This window comes from Pectinophora gossypiella, chromosome 28 (genome assembly GCF_024362695.1).
Source record: "Pectinophora gossypiella chromosome 28, ilPecGoss1.1, whole genome shotgun sequence".
Classification (NCBI taxonomy): Eukaryota; Metazoa; Arthropoda; class Insecta; order Lepidoptera; family Gelechiidae; genus Pectinophora; species Pectinophora gossypiella.
The window spans coordinates 3,661,140-3,679,914 of NC_065431.1; the positions used below are offsets into that span (position 1 = coordinate 3,661,140).

At 38.7% G+C, this 18,775-nt stretch overlaps 4 protein-coding genes across 6 annotated transcripts; 2 read left to right on the forward strand and 2 right to left on the reverse strand.

Moving 5' to 3' along the window:
• Positions 1 to 298: 298 nt before the first annotated feature.
• On the reverse strand, positions 299 to 1,621 carry LOC126379240 (zinc finger protein draculin-like). Its single transcript, XM_050027934.1, has one exon. It carries the CDS (start codon positions 1,375 to 1,377, stop codon positions 397 to 399), a length of 981 nt encoding a protein of 326 aa, XP_049883891.1. The 5' UTR covers positions 1,378 to 1,621; the 3' UTR covers positions 299 to 396.
• Positions 1,622 to 1,921: 300 nt separating this feature from the next.
• LOC126379142 (tigger transposable element-derived protein 3-like) lies at positions 1,922 to 8,529 on the forward strand. 2 transcript variants are annotated; one of them, XM_050027784.1, is made up of 5 exons: positions 1,922 to 2,297; positions 3,267 to 3,329; positions 4,588 to 4,757; positions 5,916 to 6,036; positions 6,804 to 8,529. In XM_050027784.1, the coding sequence occupies exons 1-5, from the start codon at positions 2,049 to 2,051 to the stop codon at positions 8,487 to 8,489; spliced, it is 2,289 nt and encodes a 762-aa protein (XP_049883741.1). In that variant the 5' UTR covers positions 1,922 to 2,048; the 3' UTR covers positions 8,490 to 8,529. The 2 variants fall into 2 exon arrangements, with proteins under 2 accessions (XP_049883741.1, XP_049883742.1); XM_050027785.1 differs by lacking the exon at positions 3,267 to 3,329.
• A 718-nt stretch (positions 8,530 to 9,247) lies between these two features.
• Positions 9,248 to 11,800, reverse strand: LOC126379291 (small integral membrane protein 12). The gene is made up of 3 exons (XM_050027998.1): positions 11,647 to 11,800; positions 10,338 to 10,467; positions 9,248 to 10,172 (listed from the first exon to the last, which is right to left on the reverse strand). The coding sequence occupies exons 2-3, from the start codon at positions 10,465 to 10,467 to the stop codon at positions 10,033 to 10,035; spliced, it is 270 nt and encodes an 89-aa protein (XP_049883955.1). The 5' UTR covers positions 11,647 to 11,800; the 3' UTR covers positions 9,248 to 10,032.
• Positions 10,134 to 18,693, forward strand: LOC126379242 (arginine-hydroxylase NDUFAF5, mitochondrial). Of its 2 annotated transcripts, XM_050027936.1 has the most exons (7): positions 10,134 to 10,247; positions 12,165 to 12,376; positions 13,128 to 13,279; positions 14,302 to 14,409; positions 15,846 to 15,991; positions 17,064 to 17,247; positions 18,274 to 18,692. In XM_050027936.1, the coding sequence occupies exons 2-7, from the start codon at positions 12,217 to 12,219 to the stop codon at positions 18,472 to 18,474; spliced, it is 951 nt and encodes a 316-aa protein (XP_049883893.1). In that variant the 5' UTR covers positions 10,134 to 10,247; positions 12,165 to 12,216; the 3' UTR covers positions 18,475 to 18,692. The 2 variants fall into 2 exon arrangements, with proteins under 2 accessions (XP_049883893.1, XP_049883894.1); XM_050027937.1 differs by lacking the exon at positions 10,134 to 10,247 and having other exon boundaries at positions 12,014 to 12,376; positions 18,274 to 18,693.
• The last annotated feature ends 82 nt before the right edge of the window (positions 18,694 to 18,775 follow it).

Genomic DNA, 18,775 nt, shown 5'->3' on the forward strand with positions numbered 1-18,775 from the left:
ACATGTTTAGATTTGAAATGTTTAGCCATTTTAAAAGCTGCCACAGAAACGCTGTTTGAATCATCTGATAAAGATGTAAAGGCCTGAGATGGATTTCAAATGTTTAGATTAGTAAGTAAATATAAATACTAATAACTAAAAAAAGTTTCAATCAGTTTGCATCTTGTAAAGTTATTTAATTCCTTTTTTTTTATGAAAACAAAACTTAAACATAGTGAATTATATTCTCTTTGAAAGAACTTGGGTAAGTCATTTTTAAAAATGGAATTACTTGTTTATCAAAAAGAATAAACAAGAGTTATTTAGCATAAAAAAGTATAATTATTCAGTAATAATACAGTGGTTACTAATAATATAAGCGTTTAAACTACTCTTACAACTAAAAGTTGACTTATTCTAAGAGTTATCCGTCATCACTTCTTCCTCTTCGTCCTCTGGCTCAGCGAGGTCCGGGTGACACACTCGGATGTGAAGATTTAAGTTGATTTTCATAATGAAACTTTTGCCACATGTAGAGCATTTAAATGGTCTCTTAACATCGTCATCTACGTTCGGAGGATGTGCCCGTGTCATGTGTGTCCGAAGAAGAGAAGAATGCATAGTCCGGTCACACTGTGTGCATTTTAATAAACAATCAGCCGGTTGACCCTCGTGCGTCTGCCTGTGTTTCTCCATTGTGATTTTTGATACGAACAATTTATTGCAATAATCGCACTTGAAATTTTTTACTTTTGTATGCTTTTTCATGTGGAGTTTTAAACAGTTCTTCGTTGGGAACATCTCTTCACATTTTCCACATTTGAATTTTTTTATGTCGTTGTGTAGCTGCATGTGGAGTTTCAAATACGCTTGACCGGTGAAACTTTTGTTGCATATTTCACAGTTTATCGTTGACACTGACGAGTGAGTTTGCATGTGTGATTTTAAGAACTGAGCTGCAACAAAACTACGGTCACATACTTCACAGATGAATTTTTTTGAAGCTGCTCCCTCATGCTTGCTCCTGTGTATGTCTAGGTGGTACTGGGAATTGACTTTCACATCACACTGATCACATTTAAATTTCCTTCGTTTTTTAGGGCCCTCCTTCGCTGGGCGCTCCGAGGTCTCCGCCTCTAGCATCGGCGCATCTTTTTCGTTCACGTTACCGTGAAACTTTTTGTGTAGGAGCAAGTACTCCATACCTTCGAACGTCAGATTACAATCATCGCATCTGAACCTCATATCTGCTTGTTGTTTGTCATAATTCTCGTTTCCGTTGTATGTTTCGGCCATTTTTTCGCGTTTAACTGATCGCGCGTCGTTTTCGACTGCCGCCGGTTCCATCATACCTTTCATCCAATGGTCTTGTATACCAACGCCTGATTTCGTCTCCATTTGCAAACACTGACGCTATGCATGCATTTCCTTGGCGGTTCGATATTGATCCATAAAACGCTCGCAGAAGCTCCAAAACACTTGCAGACGCTGTCCGTAGCGATGGAAACGCTAATCTAGCATTGTTGATGCGATATTACAAGGAAATATTGAAGTAAATTAACTGGGAAACACAAAAGCAGCCTTGTTACAGTTCCATAAATTCCAAAAGAGAAGCGCGCATTGGTTTTTTTTTAAGCGGTTAATGACAGCGTTTACTTTTTAATTCTTGACGTGTTTGTTGTTGCCAGAGTATAAAATATAAATTTAATCGATTAATGTATACGCACTGGAAATCATTTTGTCATGCAATTAGAATTTCGAAAGTATATTTACAAGAAATTATTTCTGTCCTATTTCCTCAAAGCTTAAATCTCTAGATACAGGGAGATAAAGGCATATTATGACTGTGTTTTTAATTTTAAATCTTAATAAAAGATCGATCTTTTAAACTCCAAACTATTTACATCTGCGCATCTCCGAACATTGCGCACCTCTATTTATTGACAGCGACAGCGAGTGCCAAGTGCTCTTAAAAAAATGGCGGCCGCTGTTTGTTGTTATTTTAGAGAAAATCACGTATATAACTAATTAAATGTTTAATTTTTAGTCCAAATATTGTTAGTAGCATCATGGAGTCGCCGGTAGAGGATACTACAGATGATCCTGGAGAGGATCCATTAAGTTTAGACAGTGTGCCGTCGAATGGTGCAAGGGTGCCTATCTTCAAACGGAAGATTCCTGTCGGCAAAAGGGCTAGAAGAAACGACAAGAAATCGAGAATAAGTGAAGATGGGGAGGACAAATTAGTCATTCCTGAAGTGTTTGTGAAGGTGGAAGTTAACGAAATTGACGAGCCCATCGCTATGGACCTCGATAAGGTAGGTTCACTAATCCCTTAGGGACTAATGGGTGTGTAACCAAGCTTTCTTGTACCTACCAACTTAAATACGGCCCGAAACATTTTGTCACGTGTTATATTGTAAGTGACCGCGGGTATATCGAGTTTCTGTCGATATTTAAACAAGAAATATGAAGTTTTGCTGTGTCGGCGTCTTTTGTCCTTATAAGTAAAGTTGACGTAAGATTTTGAACCTTATTCCAATGGTAGTAAGAGTGGCGTCTTAGCTTGACATGTCTTGAGATTAAGATTTATCACCTACCTACCTATCCTAAGTTAGGATTATGAGCACACACTACTCCATTTTGGTTTGCTTGGGGATTCAACATATTTATTACTTCTCTGCTGGCTGTATAGGTTGTCATCATATTGCCACTATTTTTTTACTGAAAATCTTATAAGCATATTTTTGAATAATCACACTAATCTTGCAATGAAAGTGCTATTTTAAATCTGGAGTCGTTTTCGAGGTTTTGTTGAAGAAATTCACATTGGAATGTGATAAAAAATGCACCTCGAGGTTTTCATTATAAGGAAGTAGACAATATAGGTTTTTTTTACTAGTTTAGTTGAATAATAAGAGTGGCTGCAAGTTGTATTGTGGTTACTTTTAGTTCTGCCCACCCTGGTAAGGCGTTAATAGTTAAAAAAAAAATTGTTTTTTTTTAACACAATTTTGCGATGGAAAATTCAACTTGAAACACCTGTATACTATACACTTCTGCCTTACCCGTTGGCGATAAGGTGTGACACACAAACCAAAGCACCTATGAGCCTGGCATGATCACTCAAAAAAAAAAGATATATGTTATTTTTTTCAACATTTTGACCTCTGTGAAATAGGTAATCACTCTCCTGTAAAATTGCAAAAAAGGGTGTATGTTATGTTATGCTATACAGATATATATTAATTATGAAAAACATGTAATTTTTTTTTATATATTTCTAGCGATCGAAACCAGCAAAATATCCAACTACGTCCGAAATTAAGATCCCGTCAGGAATAATATTGGTATTTCATATTTTGTGTAATTTTGAACTTTATTGCATGTTTGATTAGAATCAACAATATAGTACAGCATGTAAAATTGTAGTTTTTTTTTCATTGAGGCTTCTGTAAATTGTATTTTAGTGAATTTTAGTTCTACCCCAATATGGATTACAGGCTTGAGTTTTTTATTTAAATGTTATTTTGTAAGTAGGTACAAAATTAACAAAAGTGGAAAAATGAATTAGATTTTACGAAAAACCTTTTGTAACATAGGATTCATAGTGACGTATCTCTCGTCCCTTTCGCACTAGGTGATGCACTAACTATATCTCTGTCCTACTGGCAGTATAGATAGGGTCCTTAGAAAAGTTAGATTAGGTCACCTTTAATAAAAAAAAAAAACTATCTAATGTGGAATTCTGCCTACTAAAATACAGGTTGACCTAATTTAGGAGGTAGGAAAAACCTTGTTAATAAGCTCAAAAAACTTATATTATTGGGTGTATCCTCTTAACGCCGACATTTCCAGACACAATAGTTAAACAATGGGTTTTGGATTTTAAAAGAACATTAGGGGCCTGTTTAATAAAACTTACAATTGTAAATTACAATGACAATTTGATGTACATTGCGGAGTGTGTGATCACGAATATTTTCATTAACGCTCTTATCACTAGAGCTGAGCTTATAAGAGTTGTCAAATTTAAAATAAATTAAGCTTATATTTAAGTGGCAGCATTAATCTTAGTTCCTTTTGGCAATGAATAGTAGACGCATTTTATTTCTAAAGCATTAGATAAACAGGGTGTTAGTGACATCGTAACGAATACTGAGGGGATGATTCAGACCATGATTCTGAGTTAATATCAAGTGGAATTTCCTGTCGGAATATTAAAAAAAATGTGTTTTTTTTTATTTTGAGTTCCATATTTTTGCGGCGGAAAATTTCACTTGATAACTCCTCAGAATCATGGTCTGAATTGTTCTTCAAAGGTTTTCGTTACGATGTCACTAACACCCTGTAAATAACCGACTTCAAAATGGAGATGGCTGGGGTTGAATTACATCTGTCAGCACCTCATAGCACGTTCCTATGCTTCTATCCTTTTCTGTTAGTCATAACCGCCATTTGTTAGAGCGAGAGAGAGCGCTCGCACGCGGCAGAATCAGAAAGTCGCTGTCTCACTCTAACAAATAACGATTCTGATTAACAGAAAAGTATGTTCAACCGTTAAGTAATAAATTGATGTTTTACATTACATACTCATGTCTATTACAGAAGAAAATACCAAGAAGAACTTCGAAGAGGAACAAAACGAACGCAAAGAAAAAGAAGAAGAAAAAGGAAGTGGTGAAAATGTCCTCGGAGTCCGAGGAGGAAGTACCGGAGGATGATGATGACGAAGAATACCATGAGGACGGCAGCGCTAAAAATAATAAACCTTTGGTGTAAGTGTATCATATCAGCAGTATTTTTTTTTATATTGGCCAAGTATGTTGGCTCAGTTGAGCCAATAATTTTATACATATATGCCTCTGCCATCTTCTTCTATCGTGTGGGTTGTGAGGTGGAGTGCCAACCTCATCAACCCTGGTGTCAGGGTTACCTCTGTCATTACATCGTATTTTTGAATAATTCTGTATCCGAGTGGTGAGAAAATAGGTAATCTTCTATCGTGTGGATTGTAAGGTGAATTATCGACCTCATCAACCCTGGTGTCAGGGTTATTATTGAGCCGCCAAAGGCCCCTGACATGGTTCATGTACCGACTACTTACATCAGTAAGTAGTAACCGGGACCAACGGCTTAACGTGCCTTCCGAAGCACGGATCATCTTACTTTCGGACAATCCGGTGATCAGCCTGTAATGTCCAAACTAGGGATCCCAAAGTGATTTTTGTGATGTGTCCCCACCGGGATTCGAACCCGGGACCTCCGGATCGTGAGCCCTACGCTCAACCACTGGACCACGGAGGCCGTTAGGTAATTATCTATGTTATTTTTGGGGAATGTCGTCTGGAATGTAGTTTGGGGAATGGAGTCTAAGTGTGTCAGGATCGAAGCAAATGGAATTCTATAGTCTCTGCTTACCCCGGTGGGAAATAGGCGTGAGTTTATGTATGTATGTGTAGTCTGGAAAGTTCCTCACTTGACTGTTCATATTATGTCACATGCGTGCACCGTGGCCGAACCCGGCTGGATTTCATCATCATCTTTGTAAGGAAATTTTGAACTTTCATATATGTGACAAGGAATAGTAATTAAATACATTAGTCAGTAATTCACTGAATTTTCAATAATAAAATTTATGTCCTTGGAATGTTGGAGATACCAATTTAATGGTAACACTTACGTCATCAAAGGGCTAGCAATGGCTTGTTATAGGTTTGAGCATACCTGCAGGCTTAGCACCGTAAGCGCGCGACTCTTTCTCGCCTCGACATACGTCACCCGTCACTCTCTCACAGTACTGCGCAGAAAGAGACAGGTGATCTCTGTCGCGGCGAGAAAGAGTCGCGTGCTTACGGTGCTAAGCCCGTTGGTTTTCTTATACCATGGCAAGGACTATAGGCAACTCTAAGTGTGTTATGTTTGTCTCCTCACAGCTGCAAGGTGTGCGGGCGAAGGTTCTCTAACGTGTACAACCTCCGCCGGCACGTGCCGGTGCACGAGGGGCAGAGAAAGTGCCCGTTGTGTGGCGTCGTCTTCAAGAGCAAGAATTCATTGGTATGTTCCTATTTTCGTCTTTTTAACCCTTTCACGGGCAGAGACCATGGGTCATTGATGGTTCATAATAGATAGTATGATACCTTGGAATCGGAACGTCATTAGACGTTCTGTCCTTGAAAATGTTAATAAATTAATAGAGTTCCCAATACGTACTCAATTGTGCAAATTCCTGCAGACGCCATCTAATTTTATTTTAAGTTATACCTGTCATTTTGTTATCCGCTTAAAAAGAAAGGGACGGGTAATCCATAGGAATAAAATTTATGGAACACACGTCAATTTTAAGCAGAAATCTGAAACAACTGTCTAAAAATTTTACATCGACCAGTAACCCGACAGAGTTACGTAGACAGTACGTCAATCGGATTACGGGTTAATCATTCGTTTTAAAATTCCCCTCGATCAGTTAGACAGAAATTAACTTTTTGGCCGGAGAAATGCTCTCACCCGGTACAACATTTAAGACAACAGTTCTGAGGGCGCGAACCTCGGGTCAGAGCCTTGTCTGAGATTATATTTGAAAGAATTAATCGACCTTAGTGGGCCGATAGCGATGAACGCTGAATGAGGACAATCGACCACGCCGGCGGGGTCGGTATTGGTGTCCTGAAATGTTTGTTGTCGTGATCTAATTGGCGGCCTCTATGGCTAGAGTAATCAGGACGTCAGGATCGTACAATACCTCCTTCTGGGTTTATCCAATACCAGTCTAATACGTTTCCAATAATACAAGTGTATGTAACGTCATAATTTTCAATTTGCAGACGAAACACATGGCCGTACACGAGCCGACAGAGAAATGTGACATCTGCTCAGCCTCCTTCCACACCAAGTCGCAACTTGAGGACCATAAAAACAAGCAGAAGTGCTCCGAACACGACCACACCGAAGAACGGCTCAATGAGAGCCTCTACAGGGTGGTCTCTCCTACTAACCTCAAAGGATTCTTATCAAGAGAAGAGTTAAGCTATTCCATCCAGAATGCAATTGTCTCCAAAATGCACAAAGGACGATCCGTCGCAGACATCTGCAGACTCTACGCTGTGACCCCAGAAATTGTCAACGAAATCTGGAACGATCGAGACAAGTTCATTCTACCAAAAAAAGTTGGGAAACGAAGCGTGAAGTACATGAATAGTGTATTGGAGCCCCATGTTCTGGAGTGGTATAATACGCAGAAAGAAAAAGGCATCCATTTAACCGGACGTATGTTCCAAACCGTTGCCGAAGCTATGGCCAGAGACCAGGGCTTCGTTCATTTCAATGCCGGTAATAAGTGGCTGGAGCAATTTAAAAAGAAGCACAATATATATCTGAACAAAACTAGAAGGGATTACAGCAATATGAACCAGGAGTCGGTGTGGAAGACCAAGTTCTTCCAAGAACAGTGGAGCGGGGTTCGAACGCAGTATACGGATGATGAAATTTACACCGCGGACGAAGTTGGTGTCTATTACAACACTTCGAAAAGTCGCGTTAGGAAACTTGGCGGCAAGAAGTTTCTGCATGGAGACCCGTGCGATCGCTTGTCCATTCTCCTCTGTTCAAACATGTCTGGGACTGACAAGAGAAAGTTGCTCGTTTGTGGAACGGAAGACCCGTTAAAGCACTCCTGTCGACACGCCGTCACGCTGCCGGTCGAGTACAAGAGACACAACGAGTGTCACTTCACGACGGGAATGTTCGAAGATTACGTCACGAAATGGAACGCCGAACTCGCGTTGGTAGACAAAAAAGCCCTCCTGATCTTAGACAGGGCTTCGATACATTCCAAACTGGATCTATCAAACCTGAAACTGATTTTCATTCCGTGGAAGTCCGCAAACAGTTTGATGCCGATAAAAAACGGCGTCTACGTGAGGTTCCGCGAAGAATATCGTAATTTGATACTTTTCAACAAAGTTACTACTATCCTTAAAGGGGTTGATAGAAACCTCACTTGTTTGGAAGCTTTGGCGATGCTAGATAAAGCGTGGAACCGAACGCCTCCATCAACGATAACTAAAAGCTTCATGGAAACAGGATATGATGTCCAAAACGTGGATAATGTGGAAACAGAAACCACTAACTCAGAGAATTACGGAGAACACCACATAAAGATATTAAAAGATTTCAGCGTTGAACCATATTTCTGTGATTTGTTCAGTCTGGACATGTACTTAACGGTTGATGAAGACCTTCTGACCGGTCAAGGGACAAATCCTAGTGTTTTTGGGGGAAACCATAAAGTCATCGATCCGATTGTGAAGAACGATGAAATCTTACCGCTTAACTCTGAGAGACCGTTGAGCAATGAGAAGGAACTTCTGCTCAAAAAGACGAGAGCCCTCACAGATTTAGAGATAGTAAGAAAGTATTTACTAACTAATGATACAACGTACAACATGTATTCTAAGTTTATGGATGTAGAGAAAGTCGTTATCGATAGTTTTGTAAGGTTAAATAATTAAAATAAGTTTTTAATAAATCTATTATTATCTACTTCCATTATTTTGTGTTTTATTTGATACCTTTTGAGTTATTTTATGGCCGCAGACTGCATCCAGGCTCCACTGTGGGTTGCTGGTGCATTTTTACGGCTAAGAGCCAGGGCCAACTGTTTCACATGCCTCCAAACCACGGAATCATTTTACTTTTTCGGACAAACACGTGATTTCAAGCCTTTATTCCCATCTACCCCCTTTATGCTTGCCACCGGGGTGGTAAACGGCACCTAATTAGTGCCAACCACAATAGTGCCACATTAGTGTCAATGGCACTTAATTAGTTTCATCTGCCCCCTTTACAGTTATAGTACGGGGGTTTATTCTGCCTGCAATGTCCTTACCAAATAAAGGACAGTCCAAAGTACGGAATTATCTTTATGGGACAACCAGGTGGTACTTTAGTATATAGGTAATTTAATTATGAATACATAATATATATAAACTTACGCCTATTTCCCACCGGGGTAAGCAGACAATGCGGGGGTATGAAGTAAATCTAGCTCTGCACCGACTCGAACTGGCACGGGGTTAACTACATATAGAATGGTAATTCTCCGCCCCGCGCCAAATCGTGTCGGTCGCCGATCTTACACCCTCTGTCTTAAATAGCTGTAAGTCGTAAGGGGCGCTACGATCCTATTTTTAATCTGTGTATTACCTTACCAAGTATCGTAAATTACGATATGCTGATTACTAAATAAAAGCAGATCTAGAACTGACGAAAAACCTTTTTCTATTTAACTTTTTATTTCAATCAACATAATTGTAATAAGTCCGACGTATTATAACGTTTTCCTATGACGTCACAGTGTTTATTTTTTATACAAACAGTAATTTGGTGTTTTGACGTTTAGTAAAAAGCGTAGGTAATGGCCCCGATTCCTGCAAACACCGCCTAATTTTATTTTAAGTTATATCCGTCATTTTCATATCCGTCGAAAAGGAAAGGGACGGATGATTCACAGCTCTTAATTTTAGGAAGAATGAGTAAATGAATGTGTCGGGTTTTTGACTGATGTAAAATTTTTAGACGGTTGGTTTAGATTTGTGCTTAAAATTGACGTGTGTTCCATAAATTTTATGCTTGTCAATTACCCGTCCCTTTCCTTTTCGGCGGATAAGAAAATGACAGATATAACTTAAAATAAAATTAGATGGTATTTGCAGGAATTAGCACCAATAAAAAGTAACTGATTTGACTAGTTGGACTTGTCAAGTAGTACCATTAAAATCCGCGGGACTTGTTTCTTGGCGCGTAAATATAAGAAACATTTAAAATGGCGGCGATTTTTAACAGACTGCCATAGAGAGAAGGTAATGTTATTTATATTTTTGATCAGGCTTCAAATTGTTTTTTAATTTGGTTATTTTCTTAACAACAATGACTACGCTAATTTAAGAGCCGCTTTCTTGTCGGAGTAGCATTCCCCTTGCTATTGCCATCTCTAACCTTGCCTCCCCCATCTACCTTTCTTTTAACTATAATAATAATTAACCTAAATCAAGATTAGTTGTTGTTGTTCTGTAATGATGGCGACACATTTTTCCCCAGTACATTTTCCTTGTATTTTAGTTTCTGAACGTTTGTCGGGTCTTTTAGAATCTCTTCGTCTGTTAATCTCTCTAGCCTTTGGTCTTGTACTGGTTCTGAAAAAAAAAGTTAAAGTTATGTTTTTTTTTAGTTTTAATCTGTAATCAATCATCTTCAAAAGAGTTTACTAGGTATCTCTTACTAGTCTGTGTAGGTAAGTGTGTATACTTTGGGCCACACCTTCACATAGGTGTGGAGAAATAGATAAATTTGTAACTTACTATTATATGGTGTGTATCTATCCGACAGTAAGCTTTCTAGATTATATCCTATGACACCGACAATGGCCGCTACTGGCAATGTTATGTAAGGAGCATTGGTGCGCAGAAATCGAAATAGAAGTGGCCACATCTGAAAAAAATATTACATTCATATACAAAAATCGCCAATAGAGGCGGAGGACAGGAGTCCTAGTACGGCTTTGAAATAGCCTACTCTGGGCGCCATCTCACTCGCGTCGGTCGGGATGTCGCAAGAAGGGTCCCATACAAAATTAGGTCATTTTTAACAAAAATCGCCAAAAGTAACATTCGGGATCCGGGGGATGGTTTCTCCGTGGTTTCCCCCCACCCTAATATTCCCAGTATTAGGGTGGGGAGAACCCACGGGTGACCTTAAATGACCTTGGGAGTTCATTGACCTTAATTCTTCAAAAATATAGTGTAGGTCGGTAACATCAAAGGTCAAGGTGATTAAGGTCATTGACCTCAAAGGTCAAGGTCATTTATCTAAAATAAAAAATATTATATTATATCAACTTTATGGAGTAAACCTTCGAAATCAGTGACCTCAAGGGTCAAGGTGACCAAGATCATTGACCTTAAAGGTCAAGGTCACTTAACCAAAATCAAAAATATTCCCATTATATCAACTTTATGTAGTAAACCTTCAAAATCGGTGACTTTAAAAGGTCTTCACCACTGCCTCTCGGCCCTTCGGGCCTCGATGGTCACAAGTAACCTAACCCACTCGGCTATAGGTATGGCAGAGGGCTTGCTTTTTCTTTGTGTCAGGGTGCCGCAAATTTCCGCACCTATATAACGCTTTTTGACATATCTCGAAAACAGTGCATCGTAGCGCAAAAATAACGAAAATTTCCCCCCTTTTAGATACCCCAGACCCACCCCTTCCACATATACCTAAGAAAATATTGAAAGTCCAACTTCCATAGTAATTTCACTCGAAAATTCGGCTAAGTCGATGGTTCATACAAAGTTAAAGTGAAATTTTTCTAAGTGTTGGGACCCCTTTTGCGACACCCTAACCCACAGTTGTAAGATACTCACGGCTCATCATATTCATCCCAGAATTTGGTATCAGAACTGGCTGCAAGCCTGCAAGATGTCTTCTGATTACTTGTGGCTCTGCCCGCCCCGTTAGTGATTACGACGTGTGTTAGTGTACATTTCAGATAACTTAATTACATAATTTTAAGTTTAATCTACCGATTATAATCCCGATAACACAGAACTTAAAAAAAAAGGGTTATGTTTCTAAAAAACTAAATAGAAAATAAAAATTTATTCATACCTTTTATTAATTAAGTTGCACATATACTAGAAATCGTTGAAAATTGCTATTTTTCACAGAAAATAATCAAAAAAATAGATGACCGCTAAACATAACCACAAAATTCTTGTACGAAAAATTGACGTTTACGTTTAGAAATCGTAAACTTTATGTTTTGTTGATGTAAAACAAAATTAAGAAAAAGTAAAATATAGAAAGTTATGAAAAAAATAGAATAATGCTTTCTCGCTTTTACTTTTCATACTCTACAATGGTTGGGTATCGCAACCGCAATTTTGGTACAAAAATTGTTGAACGAAAATTAAGCTGTCATTAACAAAAATATAACCTTACTTTTTAAAGATAATCGCACAAAGAGAAAAATGAATTTTAAAAGCTATTAATACTTTAATATACTCAAAACTTTATCCCAAAATGTTGCAAACGAAACTTTTATGTCGTTACCAAAGAGCTCCTGTTATAAAAATAGTGTTGAACGAGTCAAAATATTTATGTAACTTCAGTTGTGTTTTGGTTAGAAAATACGCGGCTAACACGAAACAGAAAAAAGCTAGTTCTGTTTACCGTACTATGAACATATTTGATAGAAAGGCGAAGATATTACAGAGGGAAAGATGGGCACAGAAGGACGATTATCACTTATGTGAATATGTTAAAGAGGAGGTTGGTTGGCGAACTGCGGATAGGATTTTTGATATAAAAAGGACTTTTAAAAATGCTGTGGAGCTTGGTAAGTCGTTTTTTTAAATATTTATTGACGCTACACCTCCTTAAATCCTTTAAATTTGTTTTGTAAAATATTCTGATTATTCTAAATGGATTCTAAATTCAAATACTTTATTTCTAAATTCAAATACTTTCTAAAGTAATTGAATTTAGAATAAAGTATTTGCATTTTTTGCCGGCATTTGCCATTTATCTAGTTAAGTCTAGAGACTTAACACTAAAAGCTATTTCTTCCAGACAACTATAAATCAAGGAAACTATGCAAAGTTAAAATATGGCAGGTGCTAACTAAGTACAATACAACTATTTATAAATAAATACATAAATACACACATATATACATATTATATACATGCATAATTATATATAGGTCCCCTATGGAAATAATTTTATTTCTTTCTTTCTTTCTTACATTACAAAGTTTGTTTTATCTTTCTCATATTTTTTCCCAGTTTTCTATCTCAGTAGGCTAGTTTCCAACTAGTCAAATGAGTTACTTTTTAATAAACGTCAAAACTTGACAAATTTGTATGAAAAATATAAGTAAAGTAGAAAAAAGAAAATGTTTTCGTTAGTTTTAGATTTGTCTTTATTTAGTAATCAGAAATACATAATTTATCTTACTACTGGTACACAACCCAATTTTATTCAGGGGTAATTTAAAAATTAATAGGTATGCATCAAATCTGATCAAAATCTTACAACTGGTTGCAGATAAAAGTCACAAATTAAAAGCTCAAAAATGAATTTGTCAGGTGCCTGCCGTGGTTATGTGTCCCGCCACTTCTTACCAGACAGCGTTGAGAAGGTGACACTATGTGACACGTCTCAGACACACTTGGACAAGGCTCTGGTGGGTGAAGGCGTCCAGTTTGAGAAGCGGGTGATGGACGAAGAAAACATTGATGTGAGTAAGTAGCTGGTTATGGTGAAGAAAAATGGCTCTTTCAATTATTAAATTTGTTGCAGAGTTTGTAATTTTATTTATCTTTGTTAATTTTATCACATTTATTCAACAACATTTTCACCACTCACTGTGGAAACCCGATTTTTTACCGCATCTTTGCATGTATTTATTTGTAATTATAAGGTAAAAAAATGTATGAATGAGTACTAGACCACCATCTTCAAGAGGAACGGAATATAAACCCAGAACTGGAGCAATGTGGAGAAAAATGGCATTTGATCGGGAATTGTGGTGCACTCTTGGTGGTGGTGAAAGGCCAGGTCGAGAGTACGCTAAACCGGCGAGCAAGCATGGTCTATGGAATTCCATTTGCTTCGATTCTGACGCATTTGACTTGCTTCCTCCACATTCATCAATCGTTTCACACACGCACGCCGGTTCAGAGTAGATCGTATTGAACCTTTTCTAAGGACATCTCCAATTTGGTCTATGTACGTCCTTCTAAGTCTTCCTCTACCAAGTTTCGCTTTGTATACTACTTTCATAATCCTATCATCCTTCATCCGCTCTACGTGTCCAAACCAACATAACATTCCCTTCTCAATCTTAGTCACTATATCATCTTTCACACTACATCTCTGTCTTATTATTATTGCGTATGGCAGACAAATATCCTGCGTGAATCATATATCCAGCTTACGCTCCCCTAGCCAAGTCTCTGCTGCATCCGTCACACAATGCAGCTCGGCTATACCACCTGGGAACCGGTGCTGAGGGCACCCGTTCACTATGTGAGATATGGTTTGGTCCGGGTGACCACATTCACAGTATGGTGACTCCTTTAAGCCCCATTTCACACTCTGTCACTCAATTTAACACCGCAGAAAACATGAGGCATGTCAGGGGCCTTTGGCGGCTCAGTAACCCTGACACCGGGGTTGATGGGGTTGGTAATCCACCTGACAACCCACACGTTAAGAAGAGAAGACCGCAGAAAAACTAGAACTTGTTTTTTTTTTCAGTTTCCAGAAAACAGTGTCGATCTGGTGGTGTCATCATTATGCCTTCACTGGGCAAACGACCTGCCCGGGGTGTTCGACAAGGTCATGCAGTGCCTCAAGCCTGATGGGGTGAGTTTTTTTATGCGTGGTAGCCACTGAAATCCTTATGTACGGTCACGAGTGCTACTATGTACACACTTTGAAACCATGTCACATTAACTTTTTTGTCAAATTAAACCGTAAGTCGCATTACATGTAACATATGACAGTGCGACAGGGTTCTAAAGTGGGTACATGATATTGCTCATGACTGTACCTGTGTAATGAGAAAATAGGTTATTGGCCCCGATTCCTGCAGACACCTCCTAATTTTACTTTAAGTTATAGTTAAATTATTTTTTTTTAACTTTTTTATCCCTTTGGGGAAAGGCAAAGGCAAAGCCGTGTAGCCGTTTATAGTTAAAGTTAAAATGACAATTTTCTTTGTTTTTTTTTTTTGTGTTCCCCGAAGGGTAAGGCAAAGGGAACTATGCCCATACAGCCATGTCTGACGTATTCTTTTTCTTGATGATTAATGAAATGATGAAAGGTGATGATGATGAAACCTAAGCCCCCACCCTCGGAGTAGACTCCTACTCCGAACCCCAAACGAATTAACTCAAAAGTCCGCATAAACTTTTGAGTTATGAAGCGGCTTCCCGGCACGAAGCGAAAATAGGCAGATACACTTTGTTCATTGAATACTCCAATATAATAACACTCGCGAATGTCTTCCGACTAACTTAATGCGATCATTAACCACAAAACACAACTTCGTATTAATTATTTAGATTACCCAATGAAGAAAGCAACTGTCCCGTTCCCGTTTCCCGCCGAAAAGCCTGTCAATTTTCTTATCCGCCGAAAAGGAAAGGGGCGGATGATTGACAGCTCTTAATTTTAGGAAGAATGAGTGAATGAATGAATAATATATCATGCAAGGAAATCCCTCCTTATCACAGGAACGCTAAAAACTTTAGTATGATTGGCTATTTATCAAAATTTTCCTTTTGTATGCAGTGTCTTACGAAAAGTAATGATAATATTGCACCATAAAACATAAAATATACATTGCCGGTAAAATGGCTATGGAATTTGAGAAGCAGTAGAGCTATCGTAGTTATCTGTTTGCAGGAGTAGTAGTAAAAGAGAGTGGGGTTGAACCGGCGATAGCAGTTCTGATACAAAATGCGCGTCAGGGCCTTTCCAACCTCTTCTATTCCGTGGTACAGTCATGAGCAATATAATGTACCCACTTTAGGACCTTTACGAAGTCACTGACAATGCCGTAAGCGTGGCCAATTATTGGTCAGCAAAAATTTAGTTTCGATCGCCATCGACTCGCAAAGAAGAAGACTAGGACTCTGTCGCACTAACATATTTGACATTTAGTGAGACTTACAGTCCAATTTGTCAAAAAAGTTAATGTGACATGGTACCAAAGTGTATACATATTAATGCTCGTGACCGTACATACCATCCATGGTCCAGTCTACACTGGAATCAGTACCAACGTTTGTTCTCAGGTATTTCTGGCGTGTGTGTTTGGCGGTGACACCTTAATGGAGCTCCGTCAGAGCCTGCAGCTGGCTGAGACGGAGCGGAGCGGAGGTATCAGCGCGCACGTTTCGCCCTTCACGAGAGTTAGAGACATTGGCGGGCTGCTCACTGCGTAAGTTACCGCCATAACCATTTTTTGTCCTACATAGACTCATACAAACATTCATAGTGTAGAGGTTACTTTTGATCACAGGAATTTCGGGAGAGACAAGAAAACGATGTTGTCAGCACGGCGTCGGTTTTAATAGAGATATATATACATACTAACTATATACATACATACTAACTATATGCGAACTAGTTTTTGTGTACTTCGTTTGCAAGTGTATAAATTCCTACCTACATGTTCTTTATTTATTGTACTATTTGTTCGAGCATGATATTATATTGCAAATTGGAAGCGACGATGGTGAATGTCGGTGTACGGACAAACCAAAGTTGTGAAACGGAAATCTTTTTGGCTTTTGTTGCACCGTCAATTGTAAAAAAATGTATTAAGTACTGTACTTATTTTTAATAAATAAATAAATATATATCGCCACATAGTTACACCAGGCGGCGCTCGGGCACCTTCGGAATACAACCTAGCGACATCTATTATACAGTAGGTTCTAGATACGTTAGTGCCCCTTCGAAACCCCACACTAACTAGCGCCATCTATTATAGAGTAGCGGATTACCGTTAGGAAGGTTCCCTCCATTTAATGACAGATGGCGCTGCTCGTAGTTTTCGCTACTCGCGGCTAGGTGGCGCCACATGTCACACAGCAGGGAAAAATGTAGAAAAAATAATTATAAATCTATAATTATGCTGTGTTGTGACAACTTTTGATATTAGATCTTTTTACAACCTTTTTTGTATATACGTACGACATGAAAGGGCTTGCAATGGCGGGTTGTTGGTTTTCTTATACATACCATGATTTATTTAAGATACAACTATTCGCACAAAGCGTTTCGCGTCGTCCTTCATTATGCGTAGTGCTAGGGAGTGGAATTCTTTGCCATCTTCTGTATTTCCGAATGTATATAACCCGGGTGCTCAAGGCCAGAGTGAACAGGCACCTTCTGGGCGAGGTCTCGTCAATGCCTTCGGGCAAGTCTGGGGCCAAGAGCAAACCCGTCATGGGTAAAAAAAAAAACAAAAAAATGATTTTTATAAAAAATTCTGACTTCTATTCCAGGGCCGGCTTCACCCTCCAGACAGTGGACGTGGACTCGCTGACTGTGTGGTACCCCACAGCTTGGGACGTGATGCGAGATGTCCGCGCTCTGGGCGAGGGGAACGCGGCCCATTCCCGCCCGCTGCGGATAAGCAAGGACGTACAGTTCGCCGCCGCAGCCATATACGACGAGATGTATGGAAAGGTGACGGTTTTCAGCCCAAGTTTTTGACAAATAAAAATTCAAGCTCGCGATTGAGGCAGTCAGATGATAAATGATAATTTATTTGATAACATTCGTTACAGGTCATATTAGTTCAAAACCTATCATATGTAGGTATTTCTTACAATTATTCCATTCTATTACTTATTCCAACCAAAATAAATTGTACAATTACGTTAATACATTAGTTAAAAAACAAAAATAATAAATTGTATAATTGTATCAATAAATTAGTTTAAAATAATAAATTGTATAATTAGTTACATTAATAAATCTGTCTAAAATTACAAAGATAAAAATTACAGAGGTATATGTATCGCAAAGTGAACTAATTACGCACACCTCACCGAGGTTTTTGGTAGCTTTGTTAACTAGTCTCGTGAGTTGAAAGCTCATTTTTGGTTTAGGTTACTTTTATGAGTTTAGGGTCATTTTTGTTTGTCTGGCTATGGGGTCACTTTTGTGGACTATGTGGGGTCACTTTTTGGACTAACGTTACTTGTACGGGGTGTAAGTGACATCGTAACGACTACTGAGGGGGATTATTCAGACCATGATTCTGAGTTGATATTAAGTGGAATTTCCCATCGAGAAAGTATAGAATTGTGAATAATTTCGAAAAAATGAAAAACAAAAACATGAATTTAGCGACGGAAAATTCCATTTGATGTGAACTTATAATCATGATTTGAATAATCCCACTCAGTATTCGTCACGGTGTCACTAAGACCCTGTATGTGTTCTCGTAAATAAATCCATTTTATTTCGTATATGCAGGGGGTCACTTTTGTAGACTAAGGGATCATTTTGCGGGATAGGAGGTCACTTTGGTGGATTTCCGGGTGAGAGCCTTCAGCGCTCCCCATTTGTCCGGCCAAGTAGTTAATGCCATCCGCGGCAAATCTACAATAAGTCACGTCAAAAAAAAAAAAAAGGTGGTTTTAGACAATTTTTTAAGCAGCAAGCATTTAAGACATCTATTTAAATATATAATGTATTATATTCCAGGAGATCCCAGAGCGCAAGTCCCGGGGCGTCCCGGCTACATATCAAATCATCAACTTCCTGGGTTGGAAACCAGATGCTTCGCAGCCTCAGCCCATGCCACGCGGCAGCGGAGAGATGTCACTGAAGGACTTGCATCGCATCGACGAAATTATTGGTGACACCAAAAAGATTAAGATTACTGAAGATGATTCCAAGGCTTAGCCTGCGCAGGTGAACGTGCACTCCGAAGCACGGATCATTGGGTTATTAGCCTGCGATGTCCTTACTAAATTAAGGATCACATAGCGATTTTTGTGATATTTCCCCACCGGGATTCAAACCCGGAGCGTGGGCCCAACCCTCAACCATTTGACCACAGAGGTTGTTACTCGTCCTAGGACTAACTAAGCGGTCACCCATCCAAAAATAGACCCAGTAGTGCCATGTTGCACAGATAAAAAAACAAGTTAGTTTATAATTATAATTTATTGACTTAATAATAAATGTTGCTTATGTTGTAAAA

Bases quoted from the DNA above. Each gene is read 5' to 3' on its own strand.
- LOC126379242 (XM_050027937.1), top strand. From the start codon at position 12,061: ATGTTGCAAACGAAACTTTTATGTCGTTACCAAAGAGCTCCTGTTATA. The intron at 15,992-17,063 runs GTAAGTTACCGC...CTTCTATTCCAG, and splicing joins ATTGGCGGGCTGCTCACTGC to GGCCGGCTTCACCCTCCAGA. The intron at 17,248-18,273 runs GTGACGGTTTTC...ATTATATTCCAG, and splicing joins ACGACGAGATGTATGGAAAG to GAGATCCCAGAGCGCAAGTC.
- LOC126379142 (XM_050027784.1), top strand. From the start codon at position 2,049: ATGGAGTCGCCGGTAGAGGATACTACAGATGATCCTGGAGAGGATCCA. The intron at 3,330-4,587 runs GTATTTCATATT...TGTCTATTACAG, and splicing joins TCCCGTCAGGAATAATATTG to AAGAAAATACCAAGAAGAAC. The intron at 6,037-6,803 runs GTATGTTCCTAT...TTCAATTTGCAG, and splicing joins TCAAGAGCAAGAATTCATTG to ACGAAACACATGGCCGTACA.
- LOC126379240 (XM_050027934.1), bottom strand. From the start codon at position 1,377: ATGGAGACGAAATCAGGCGTTGGTATACAAGACCATTGGATGAAAGGT.
- LOC126379291 (XM_050027998.1), bottom strand. From the start codon at position 10,467: ATGTGGCCACTTCTATTTCGATTTCTGCGCACCAATGCTCCTTACATA. The intron at 10,173-10,337 runs GTAAGTTACAAA...TTTTTTTTTCAG, and splicing joins TAGATACACACCATATAATA to AACCAGTACAAGACCAAAGG.